Genomic DNA, 12,597 nt, shown 5'->3' with positions numbered 1-12,597 from the left:
TGTGTCAACTTTTATTGGCAAATGGTGGTAAAGCACTAAAGTGTGGCTGGCATTGAAACTGGCGTCCATGCTTTAATTACAAAACTGATCATATTTTGATTTATACAGTAGTCCGTTCATCCTTGTACAATCACGTAGTATATATATGATCCCAAGAGAGTGAATATCTATGGTGTTTGTTTAGTTTACGCATTAAGCAACTTGTACAGTACTTTCACCGCCCGTATATATATGTATCCATCAATCCACAAAATTAATAAACTTTATAGGAACACATTAAGTGTGGTGTTCATGACTGTATCGGCAATGATCTTGTACATTTTCTCCGTGGGATGGATTGCATCAAAGAAGACGTATTTGTTGGCATTTTGACATAACAACGAGGTGCTCAAGCTGCAGAAGTAACCGGCCTCGAAGAGTCCTGTCCCACAGCAACCTTGCACTGCATTTTCAAAACCTGCTCACGTCGAAAAAAAGAGAGGAGAAACTAAGTATAGATCTCAACACAATTTACATATGTACAACTGTACATATTAAATTCATTTCTCTCTTGTATTGGATGCATCACTAGTACTTTCACATAAGAGTTCAAAAAGGTCCAATTTTTTCAGGAAATTATATTATGTTGGTTGAGTTCTCTACACCTACTGCCGTGCGCCCGTGCCGCTACGTTTTTGTTGGAAATTAAACTTGGAATAGGTTACAAGCCTACAATATCAATGTGTAATCAAACTTGGAAGTCTGTAATCATAAAAATAAATATTAACATTGATACATGATTTTTTAATCATGAAGATAATTTCATATACTATAACTATTAATAATTATACAACAAGTATTAATGAGAATAATGATCAAACATGCTTACCCACATCTAGAAGAAAACAAAGTGCTAACTATAGGGTGGACATTTGGTCTAACTGAGACCGAGGTTTCGGTTTTTTTTTTCTTGATATTTTACATGTTCGGCTTTGCAAATCAACACCGAATTTACTACTAGTACCTCTGTTTGAGATAGTAGTTAGCCAAGTAGTTAGCTAATACAGTGTATGTAAAAGGTAATCAACATTTTTCTCGTTGTGAAACAAGGACAAAAGCCGGTAGAGTCTAACCAGAATTCTACGTACGGCTCTACTCTATGGGCCTTTTTTGTTTAGGCAAGTCAACTTATAAGTTGAAAAGTTTCAATCTAAACAAACAAATGACTTTTTTGTTTGGTTTTTTAAGTCATAAGCCACTCTAGCACTATTAAACCAAAAGCTAGGTTGGATACGTTTTTTTTTCTCATGTGAGATAAATGTATGACTCTATTATTAAACTTAATTAGGGCATTAAATTCACCGGCTTATAAATTATATAAACCAATAAATTGATTTAAAAGTGTAAGCCAATAAATCTAAACCGGCTACATCTACCTACCCGGCAGTTGGCGCGCAAGTCCAGCCGTTAACAAGCATAGCAACTAACGTTAATGTGTATGCGTACTGTAGGACCTGCAACAGCAGCAACTGCAAGACGCCGTGACACGGCAGGAAGGCAGGTGGCATCCATGCCGACCTCCTGTTGCAGCACCGGCCGTAAATCAACGCGATGCCATGAATGCAATCCTAGCTACCGCCCCGCGCGCGCGATCACTTCCGTGCAGTTAATTTGTGAGTTAATGGAGGAGCAAATTAAGCAGTAGCATGCATGGATTGCTGTGTCACATATATACCGTAGTCGGCCGGTTTGTCGACGACGGAGGTGAGGATCTTGTAGGTGTCGGCGTAGACGAGTTGGAGGCCGGGGAGGTCCTTGTTGAGCCTGGCGGCGAGCCCCTGAAGCTTGCCGTTGAAGCTCCGGGCGACGGCGTTGTAGTCCTCGTTGCACTCGCCGGGGTTGTCGCGGTTGCCGATGCGCTCGGCGGGGAGGCACCCCATCGGCGTCAGCCCGGTGAAGTCCATCTTCCGGCCGCCGAGGGAGTGCACGTCGCGGATGGCGGACTCGGCGAGCCCCAGCAGGTACGCCTCGTACTCCGCCACCATGTACTGCATCCGCCGCTCCGGCAGGTTGTAGTAGTTCTCGATGAAGTCGTTGGTGCCGATGCTCCAGATGTAGAGCGCCTCGCCGATGATCTCGCCGGCTTCAGCCTCCCCCTTGGCGATCCTCAGCCTCTCCTTGTACTCCCTGAAGTACTGAAGCTGCTCGCCAATCGTGATCACGGACTGCAAATCATATCAATATTGAATGCATATATGCATGCAGCTCAGTGCAAGCCGCCGGAGCGCGGTTGAGAAGAAAGACTCGATCGACTATACAGACTACTTACTAGGACTCCGGCGGTGGCGTTGTCGAGGCCGGTGGCGGCGGAGGCGAAGGAGACGCCGGAGGCGAGCTGGTCGATGGTGAGGTTGGTGTCGAGGTAGGCAGGGATGCAGGGAGGGAGTCCGAAGGCCTCGGAGATGAAGTCGGTGGCGAGGCGGCCGTTGGAGAAGCGGCCGGTGGGGAGGCCGTCAGCGTAGTCGCGCCCGTACGGCCAGAAGTTGCTCCGCGCGATCGTCGGGATGAAGTTGTTGTTGCCCGTGTCCACCGACGAGTCGCCGAACACGATCACCGCCGGCACCTTCCCCGCCGCAGCCACCCCGCTGCTGCCCCGCCGCAGCAGCGCCGGCAACAACAAGACCAGCCACCCGACTGGCGACATGGATCGATCGATCTGTTACTCACCTCGCCTCGCCTCGCCGCCCGATCACTTATTAACTCAGGCGGAACAGCGCGGATAGGGAAGGGATGGGGATTAAGGTGGCCGCCCTGCTCCCATCATGTACCAAATATATATAAGGGCGGCGGCGGGTAATTTGGATTAATTAGCGGCATGGAGCACAATCAATGTGATCGTACTAACTGAGAGTATGATTAGCTGCAAGGAGTGAGAGTCGCTAGTGAGATCAAAAGAAGGTTTTACTCAGCTGCATCTGAGGCGCCTGCATTTATTCACTCTACAATGCCTTTATGTATATAAAATATAGATGCTGCCTCTGTCGCGTTGCTGGATGGTTGCCAATTTATGAGCCCCCATTCTCAACTTTTGTTTCGACTCACGCAACTAGAATTTACAGAATTTTTATTCGAAACAATTAACTTTTTTTAAAAAAAACTTTAAAATTTCCGTCCTCCAAATCCAAAGAACCTCCACGTCGGGGCGGTCGACGGTGAGAAGGACGTGTCCCCGGTGGTGACGATCGAGAGAGGAAGTCGGAGTGGTCGATAGCTCGTCTCCCCGATGACAACATGTACTGCGCCGAACACGCGAGCAAGGAGCGTGCCCTTGGCGGCGGTGGAAGCAATGATGGAGGCGAGATGGCTGGTGCTAGAAAGGAGGCCTAGGGTAGGCACCACTGTAGAGGAGGTCGGGACGGACGGGTGGTCGGAGGAGGCATCGATTGGCACCGGAGACTGGAGAGGAGGCAATAACAGTAGTCAGGTATGATTGTGTGAAGGATGAAGTGGAGATGTGGGAGAGAGGAGATAATGGTTGGACCGACGATTGGCCATCCAACTTTAGCTGGCTAAGTTTGGCCAGCTGGATGGCTTGGCCACCTTTGGCTCAAAATCGCCAAATTTTGGCTTGGAGAGTGGGATAGCCATGCTGTTGGAGATGCTCTAAGTGAGCAATTCCGCTATCCACGTAAAAATCTACTTCATAGTCATGCTACGCCCACCTCTTTGCTATCATTCCCCAATAGTAGTAACTTTTATATTAATGATGGTCACTTATTTACTTTTTCCTACACCTTGTCACTACTACATAAATTGACTTTGGTGCTAATTGAGAATCGATCATAGTTGCCAGATTTTCAGACCGGCACCCAGCAGGCGGTACTGATGACTTCGGTCATCGGTGCCGGTTATAGAACCAGAATCTATAAGACATATAGGTGCCAGTTTTTAGAAAAGAACTGACACCTATATGGTATTATATTATAGGTGTCGGTTCTAAACTAAAGTGCCACATGGCTGTTCATATAGGTGTTGGTTCTTTAAAACAATTGGCGCCTATAAATAGCATATAGGTGTCAGTTGTTGACCAGCCTAAACACGTGGCAAAAACTATAGGTGTCAATTTGTAACAAAAACCGATATCTATATGGCGAAAGGTCCTCATGGCCTGCCTCCAACAGAATGTGAATGAATGTGGCTATGATATTGTGTATTTGTTGATGAATGGATATGTGAATTTGTATGTTGATGAATGCATGGCTTCGGCAGATGCAGCAACAACAACAGCTACAGAAGGCGGCCATGCATGCAAGATCCGCCGCAACAACAAGACCGATCGCCCAACCTCCTACAATGCCTGTGTCCATGCTACCCGTGCTAGTGCCTCCACTGCCTACGCCTGTGCCCACACCGGTTGCATCACCACAGGTTCAGGTTCGCTTGCAACCTGCTTAGCCGACACCACCTTCAGCTCACTTGGCCCAAGCCTCGGCGTCCCATTCCACACCAAATGCGACCTCTGTCATCCAAGCCCAGTTTCAAGCTTTCATTCAGTAGCTAAGCTCGAGTCCTCCCCACAATGCACAACTGCCACCTTGGTAGTCGTGCCTTCACCAACCCTGGCCATTGGAGGAGCAAGTCAAGGTGCGGTGGCATGGCAAACAGTGAACTCACCCGCAGCACGTTCGGCCCCTACCACGCTCCCGCCAGCCGCCACCACAGTTTAAGCCACTTTGGTCGGCCCCACTCCCTTGATTCCTCTCCCAGTTGCAATCCAAGGCTAACCGCAAGCACATGTCCATGGTTTGGTTTCGCCCTTCGCTCCACCATACCTAAGCCTTTCGCCCCAACTGCATTAAGGGCTTGTATCAAGTGTCGGAGGTGAAAAGAAGCTACCCTTGAGCTGGGGCCTTCGGTGATGCAGATCTACCTATCAATTGAATATTGCCCTTTGCATGCGAATCATAACATAAGATGAACTCGTTTCTCTCAAAGTCTATGCGTGAAATATATGAGAATTTGATGTTACATAATGTTTGTTACCTGATTACTTTCTGACATGAGAAATTTAAACTATTGGCATGCATAAACAACATGCGGTGAGGGAGGTAGCGGTGCACATGGAGAAGATCGATTGTTGTTCTATTCATGGAGTTCATGGCATATTCTGCATTGATGTGAAGGCTTTCAACATGCATGGCTTGGATATTTGGAAACTTTATCAAGTCTACTTTCCAATGGATCCAATGGCACATCATTCGGAGTTTTTTTTCAGCAGCAATTGCAAGATGAAGATATGTTGCGCAAGCAGACTGGTTGACGCGCAAGTAGCGGCATTGATGATGATCATGGGCCTTGCACAACATGTTTGGATGGAGTTCTATTATCTCAAGGCCCATATTGGGTTGGGAAGGAGTCCACCTACAACTTCCTCACGGATTGAAGCCTTTCAAAGCAATGAATTTTGAAAATAAGAAAAAAATATTCAACTCGGATTTGGTTGGGGCCAGCCTTGACATACTTGGACTAAAACATTTGTTTCTCTCTCGTCCAGAGTCTGTTTTGAACATGTGAGCACTTGATGGAAATATAACTTCATGGCCCATGTGATGGAGAGTCGCACCGATACAAATTCCTTCTGGTTTCACCGCAAGAGCCGAAACAAACCAATCGTGTTGCATATAGGTTCCCAGATTATGTTATATATAGTTTCTAGTTAGTTTCTAACCCATGTATAGGCTATATATGCCTTTGTACACGACCCAACAGGGTAGATCACGTTTATCCAAATGAAAATTTCAGCAAATTTGCTCTTGTTCTTCTCCTAGGTTTTGTGCCACCGCCGCCAAACTAGAGAGAGGAATTAGGAGTTCTGCCATAGATTGTTCTTGCTTTTCCTTGTAGGGAATTAAGGGGGGGGGGTAATAGATTCACTTTTGCATGGTTGAGTGGATCAACCTATCAAAATGTGTGGTTTTGTGAATTCATGGTGAAAGGTGCGTTGCACGAGTAGCACTTCGTGAGGTTTCATGATATATCCGGATCCTACATCGAGAAGGTCGGGCTTCCCCCGTATCCTTCGGAATCACCCAATCCCACCCCAGTTCAAGTACCCATATGTGGCAAGGTACACAGGTGAATTAGATCCAAGCAAATTTCTGTCAATCTACGAATCGTCAATCAAAGTAGCTCATGGGGACGAAAACACTAAAGCAGAGGGCATACACTTCGCTTTAGATGGTTTTCCCCAGTCTTTGTACTTCAATCTCCCAGAAAGTAGGATCTACTCTGGGGAGCAGTTGAGGGATGTGTTCGCCACAAACTTTCGGGGAAGCTACGAAGAATGCAAGACCTAGCAAGGGTTGTGCGGAATACGACAAAAACTTGGCGAATCAACACCTGAGTACGCGTGAAGGTTCTCCCAAGCAAGATGATAACTTCAAGACATTGCCGAAGCCTCGGTCAACAACACTGCTTCGGCATGCCTTCGCGTAGGTGACCTCACAAGGAAGATTACTCGAAAGCAACCAAAAACCCTGGATCACCTCTTTTGCATCATTGATGGCTACGCCAGGTAAGAGGAAGACATAAAACACCACAACAAAATCCATGCATAGTTCGACAAGGAGGCAGCTTAGGCCGAAATAAGCCCACCAGAGGCAAACATGGCTCCACTATCACAGCAAGGCTCAGCGCCCATGACATGGAATAAATTTCGGAGCGACAAGGGGAAGCAAGTCATGTCGGTCGAAGAGGTCCAAATCCTCCAAAAAAAACTCAAATGCAAGATAGGGGACGATGAAGGTTTTCCACCAAGAAAAAAAATACAAGAAAGATAAATATTGTTTATTCCATGGCACGTCCTCTCATATGTCATGGTTACATGTAAGGCATACCTCCTATCCCACACCTTATGGAAAATACGGGTACGGTATACCTTCGTGTATATGGTATGTTTCCATATGTGATAACGAAATCTACAAGATATTATGGAAAATATCCTCATGGGCTGGTGATTAATAGAGTCCTATTCGGAGAGGATTGGGTTTATTTTATATTATGCAGGGTTCATTGTCTCCGAGTTCTACTCGGAGACTAAGGCAACTCACATTATAAAAGGCACACCCCCTAAGGGGTTCGGATCATCGAATCATAGTACCGACACACTCACCATAGTTTACGAAGCCGGAGGACGCGAAGGCTACTCGCCGAGAGATCTCGTCGAACCCTCTCGACAAGATGCATCAACAATACATAATACATGTCATGTGGGGCCACCCCGCTCCGCCGGCTAGCTCCAATGGGCGGAGAGAGAGAGGATAGTGAGAAGAGGGGATAGAGAGGATAGAGATAAGAGGGGAGTAGTGAAGATGACATGTGGGGCCACATGGGCCCCACCATTTATTATTATTCTGTGTGTCACTAACATGTGGGCCCCACAAGTTTTATTATTTTTCCAGATTAAATTGCCACGTAAGCACTACATCAAGGCCACGTGGGATGAATACCTAGTCAAAGGAGCCACGTAGACGTCATATCAGCTAAAACGGTGGACAAAAGTGTCGAGGAATCTCATTTGCACTAGTTTTGTGGTCCAGGGTGAATATTGAACTCGATGACAAATTGAGAGACCTAAAGTGAACTTATTCCAATCTTGTGTTTCTTCTAATTTGTTTGGGCCTGTGTTCGGCTTTGAGTTGCTTAATGGGCCTTTTTATTATATCTGGGCTTTCTAATGGGTTCGGATTCTATTTGGATTTTGACATTATTTGGCCTTTTGAAAGGCTTGGGTGATATTTGGGCTTTTATAAATACTAGTTGGGTGTCTGTCTGTTGCAACGAGAAAAAAAATATATCAATTTAAAATTACACGTGGCGAAATGATGTTAAATAATAGTTGGTGTAATTTTGTTGTAAAGAAAACGTTAATATAACACGAACAATAAATTTTAGGTTCCGCTATTAAATGAGCTCCGTTGATTACTTGGGCTTTTTAATGGGTTCGGATGCAAATCGCTGATCGAATTGTGTTTGGAGTTTCTGTTTTTGTCTAATTTTTTTGTTGTATAGAATCTGAGCTGCTAGATTTAGATGGTTCAAAAAAAATCGGAATGATAGATAGGAGTCACTTTTTTCCGTCGAGTATAATATGCGACTATAAAATGGGCGGCTTAAACCCTCGCCTCCCCATATTCCCGAATCTAGGTTTTTCGCGATGATAGATAGTAGCCACTTTTTACTGTCGTGTATAATATGCGGCTATAAAATGGGCGGCTAAACCCTCGCCTCCCCCATTCCCCAATCTAGGTTTTTCACGATGGTGTCGGCATCGCGCTTCGTCCTCCTCTCGAGGCTCCCCGCCGCCGCCGCCTCCTCCCGCTTCCTCCGCCCGCTCGCCGCCGCGGGGAGCCTCCTGCCGGCGGCGCTTGCCCCCTTCGCCCCGCCCGCGGCGGGGGCCAGGTGCTTCGCCACGCAGCCGGCGACCTCGTCGCTGCGGGACTCGTCGCCGAACTGGAGCAACCGGCCCCCCAAGGAGACGATCCTCCTAGACGGGTGCGACTTCGAGCACTGGCTGGTCGTCATGGACCCGCCCCCCGGCGATCCCTCCAACCCCGAGCCCACCCGCGATGAGATTATCGACGGCTACATCAAAACCCTCGCCCAGATCGTTGGAAGGTATAGCCATCTTGGCAATCCTCCCCCTTCTTCCTCTCATGCGCATCTCACATCCGTTAGATTCTCGTTTTAATCTGATGGTTCGTGATTGGGGGTGAGGAAATGGGACGGGGGAAGTTGATTTGGTGATACTATAATTAGGTGATATGTTAAGTTTTTCCATGGTGTTACTTGTTAACTTCATCTGTGGTGGATTGGCTGATAAATATCTGTTTCAGTGATAGGGTATTCTATGTTGTTGATGCATATTTCATTTTATTCTCACAGATGTAACTGGGAGTTTATTTAGATATTCAACTTCCACATGTATTTGTCAATTTCTTTTAACTTGCTGCTGTTTCCATATTAATATGTTCTCATGGTGTTACATGTAGTAGTAAATTATTATGGGTGAATAAATTAGTATTTCTGTGGGGGGTAATTTGTAAATTAGAAGGGAGGTCATGCCCTCCTGTTATTAACAGCAGGGCTGGCTCTAAATTTTTGAGGGCCCTAGGCGAACTCCTTGACATGGCCCCTTAAGACGTATGCTCTCTCTATATATACACAGATGCGCTTGGCACTTTTAAAGTATAGTACTTTTAAAGCATTCATCAGCTAATCATGGTGAAAACAAATACTCCCTCCGTTTCACAATGTAAGTCATTCTAGCATTTTTCATATTCATATTGATGTTAATGAATCTAGACATATATATCTATTTAGATTCATTAACATCAATATGAATGTGAAAAATGCTAGAATGACTTACATTGTGAAACGGAGGAAGTATTGATAATATCCTCTATATATGTTGCTAAAAATACCAAAAAAAGCATTAAAATGGAATTAATACGGTTACCTTGAAATCTTGAATAAGGATCAAGCTCCAGGGACTTCATTAATAATACTTGACAAAAGAAAAGATGACAGACATCCATTTGCTTCTCATAAAAAAAAAACTCCTTCGGGCATTTCTCGATGCAAAATCATTAATGATGGTTTCAAGATCAATATTGTCCAAGACATTCTTCTCAATGCAGCACATAGCCAAGCCATTTAATCTTTCTTGTGACATGGTTGATCTCAAATTGTTTTTCAATAACTTTAATTTTGAGAAGCTTCTTTCAGCTGAGGCTACTGTCACAGCTACAGTTAAGATGATTCGATAGGGAACTGAAACATTGATTGTGTTAATGTCCTCCTGTTATTAACAGGATGTTTTTTAAGCATACTTCATGCCCTGTTTTGAAAATTGATGTGTTATATCAAATCTGTCGACCATTGACATATTTAGGCGTCCATCTTTATGGTAGCATGTGCTAGTTTTTCTGGTTTCTCTTTAACTATCGCATCATGTAAGTCTTTCTATAGAACAATTTATGTGCTTATTTTTTTTCTCATTTTCTTGATATATGCCCTGGGTATTAGCCATTGTATAAATTGTTCATAAGTTTTTTAAACCAAATGCACCCTTTTTTCCAGTGAGGACGAAGCACGGCATAAGATATACTCAGTGTCAACTCGGCATTACTTTGCTTTTGGTGCTCTTGTATCTGAGGAACTCTCCTACAAACTCAAAGGTATTTATGGTTATGTGATATGGTTATGTGAAATTCTTTGTAGGGGATGTTTTGTGGGTTTCACTTGTTTTTGCTTTAATGCTGTGCTTTTAAATTATTTTGCTAGAGTTGCCCAAGGTCCGCTGGGTTCTTCCAGACTCATATCTGGATGTCAGAAATAAGGACTATGGAGGTATTGTTCATTCTGTTCCTTATTGAATTAAAAGATCATCACTCTTTTTTGGAACTGTTTTTACATCATTTGCATATTATGACTAAAATGATTAATTCTAATGTCCCTGTGCAATGCTTTGAACTGATAATATCTGACTTGTTTTTATAGAGGTTATGTTTTTCCGCATCAAGTATATGCTTAACCGTAGAGTACTCTTCTGCTGATTGCTCTGGTGTCACCTTGTATTCTAGCATACCACTAAACTTTTTATTTGGAGCCTATATCTTGTGAAATCTCATAGTACTAAGGATATCTTTAATTTAGTTTGCTATTTCTTTCCTAGACCATCTGATAAGTTGATTGCTTGATTATCAGTACTCATCGCAGTGAAATCAACTGATTCAAGCAAACTTTATAAACTTGAGTCAGTAATATCTATTTAGTTATCTTGCTATGAGGGAGTAAATGGTAACCTTGGTTGTAGCTTTACATATGTCATGGTAGTGGTACTGATTGTGAGCTGTCCGTGGCAGTACCATCTTCTGTGGTTGAGAATTTGAATAAATATGTTCTTAGTGTGTTGTTTGTTGTTGAGTTCATAGTTGTATCTAGCATAATCTTATGAGTTCATAATTACTTTTATCTGTTTTGTAATGTCTTTATCCATGTGATGGAATCATAGAGATGTGATCTATGATCATTTGGTGTATTTGACATATTATCTTTTATCACAGGAGAGCCTTTTATAAATGGAGAAGCTGTTCCTTATGACCCTAAGTACCATGAGGAGTGGGTGAGAAACAATGCACGTGCCAATGAAAGGACCCGACGCAATGATAGGCCTAGAAACTTTGACAGGTCAAGGAATTTCGAGAGGAGAAGGGAGAACATGCACAACTTCCAGAACAGAGATGTGCCTCCTGGGCAGGGATTCAACAGCCCTCCCCCACCAGGGCAGGGCCCAGTCCTGCCTCGTGATGCTCCTCCGATGCCTCCACCTCCATCTCCACCAAATCCAGGTGCTCCTCCAAGCTACCAGCCCCATGCACCAAATCCGCAAGCAGGCTATACAAACTATCAGGGTGGTGTGCCTGGTTACCAAGGTAGAGCCCCTGGCTATCAAGGTGGCAACCAGGAATACCGAGGTCCACCCCCACCCCCACCCTCTGCTTACCAGGGCAACAACCCTGGATACCAGGGAGGAGGGCCAGGTTACCATGGTGGCAACCCACCTCCTTATCAAGCCGGCAACCCACCTCCTTATCAAGCTGGCAACCCTGTCTTTGCTGGTGGTGCACCAGGCTACCAAGGCCAAGGAGGCAACCCTAGTTACCAGCAAGGCAGCGATAACTACAATGCCGGTGCGCCGGCCTATAAGAGGGATGAGCCAGGGAGGAATTACCAGTAGAACAACACTGCTAGAACAAATAATATGTAGAGTCTAGTACGAGCATAACGCTATTTGCTGTCTGTTTTGGAGTCTATCGCATGTATACTCTTACCCTGCTTTGCAAACTCAGTTTCTTATGTGTCGACTAATTACTTCGATGTGTCTGAAACTGGCGATTGTTTGAGGCACTTCTAGCATTATAAATGTTTAGTCAACTAGTGTTTTTTGTCCAAATAAATACACTGCTAACTGCTCTCGCACGGAGCTCGGAAGCAGCTCTGTTAGTTTCATTTCTATTGAGCTGTAAATTGTTGTCATATGTGTGCTCTGTCTCTGTTGATGTTGCTCGATTACATCTGGGTGCAACCAAACAGTTGTACAATTGGCAGCCACGCCCCTGTGCAGTAGTGCTCTTTGAAACACTTGTTCGTGGCTGGAGGAAGGATACATGAACATGATTACTTTTAAGTAAATTACATGATCGGTCTTTAAAGTTGGAGTATGGTGTCACTTATGTCAATGATATAGTAAAATCAACATTATGATCCATGATCTTGTTTAAGTGAATAATTCTGGTCCAAAACACGTCTGATCGGGTTGACTGTCTCACGTGGCCGGTCCAAAGCACGTTTGATCGGATTGATTGTCTTACGTGGCGATCTGCCGGTCTAGTGTGAGCATATTTGCATTTAGGTTCCTCCCTCTCCGTCCCCAAATCTGTATTCTTAGTGTGATTTCTAGGGTTGCGATGATAGTGGCGATTGGGGTGGTGGTGGAGACATGGCGGCGACGAGGAGGACGAGGAAGTCTGTCCCTAAATCTGCCTTCTTAGTGTG

The 12,597-nt window shown here is 44.7% G+C and overlaps 2 protein-coding genes across 2 annotated transcripts; one reads left to right on the top strand and one right to left on the bottom strand.

Annotated features, from left to right (window-relative positions):
- Positions 1-2,776, bottom strand: LOC127784860 (GDSL esterase/lipase At2g42990-like). The gene is made up of 3 exons (XM_052312264.1): positions 2,309-2,776; positions 1,715-2,204; positions 1-457 (listed from the first exon to the last, which is right to left on the bottom strand). The coding sequence occupies exons 1-3, from the start codon at positions 2,681-2,683 to the stop codon at positions 264-266; spliced, it is 1,059 nt and encodes a 352-aa protein (XP_052168224.1). The 5' UTR covers positions 2,684-2,776; the 3' UTR covers positions 1-263.
- A 5,493-nt stretch (positions 2,777-8,269) lies between these two features.
- On the top strand, positions 8,270-11,979 carry LOC127784859 (multiple organellar RNA editing factor 8, chloroplastic/mitochondrial-like). The gene is made up of 4 exons (XM_052312263.1): positions 8,270-8,655; positions 10,120-10,217; positions 10,324-10,389; positions 11,106-11,979. The coding sequence occupies exons 1-4, from the start codon at positions 8,297-8,299 to the stop codon at positions 11,777-11,779; spliced, it is 1,197 nt and encodes a 398-aa protein (XP_052168223.1). The 5' UTR covers positions 8,270-8,296; the 3' UTR covers positions 11,780-11,979.
- The last annotated feature ends 618 nt before the right edge of the window (positions 11,980-12,597 follow it).

Source organism: Oryza glaberrima, chromosome 9 (genome assembly GCF_000147395.1).
Source record: "Oryza glaberrima chromosome 9, OglaRS2, whole genome shotgun sequence".
NCBI lineage: Eukaryota > Viridiplantae > Streptophyta > Magnoliopsida > Poales > Poaceae > Oryza > Oryza glaberrima.
Note: the sequence above shows the minus strand (reverse complement) of the source record. Positions and strands in the feature narration are given on the sequence as shown.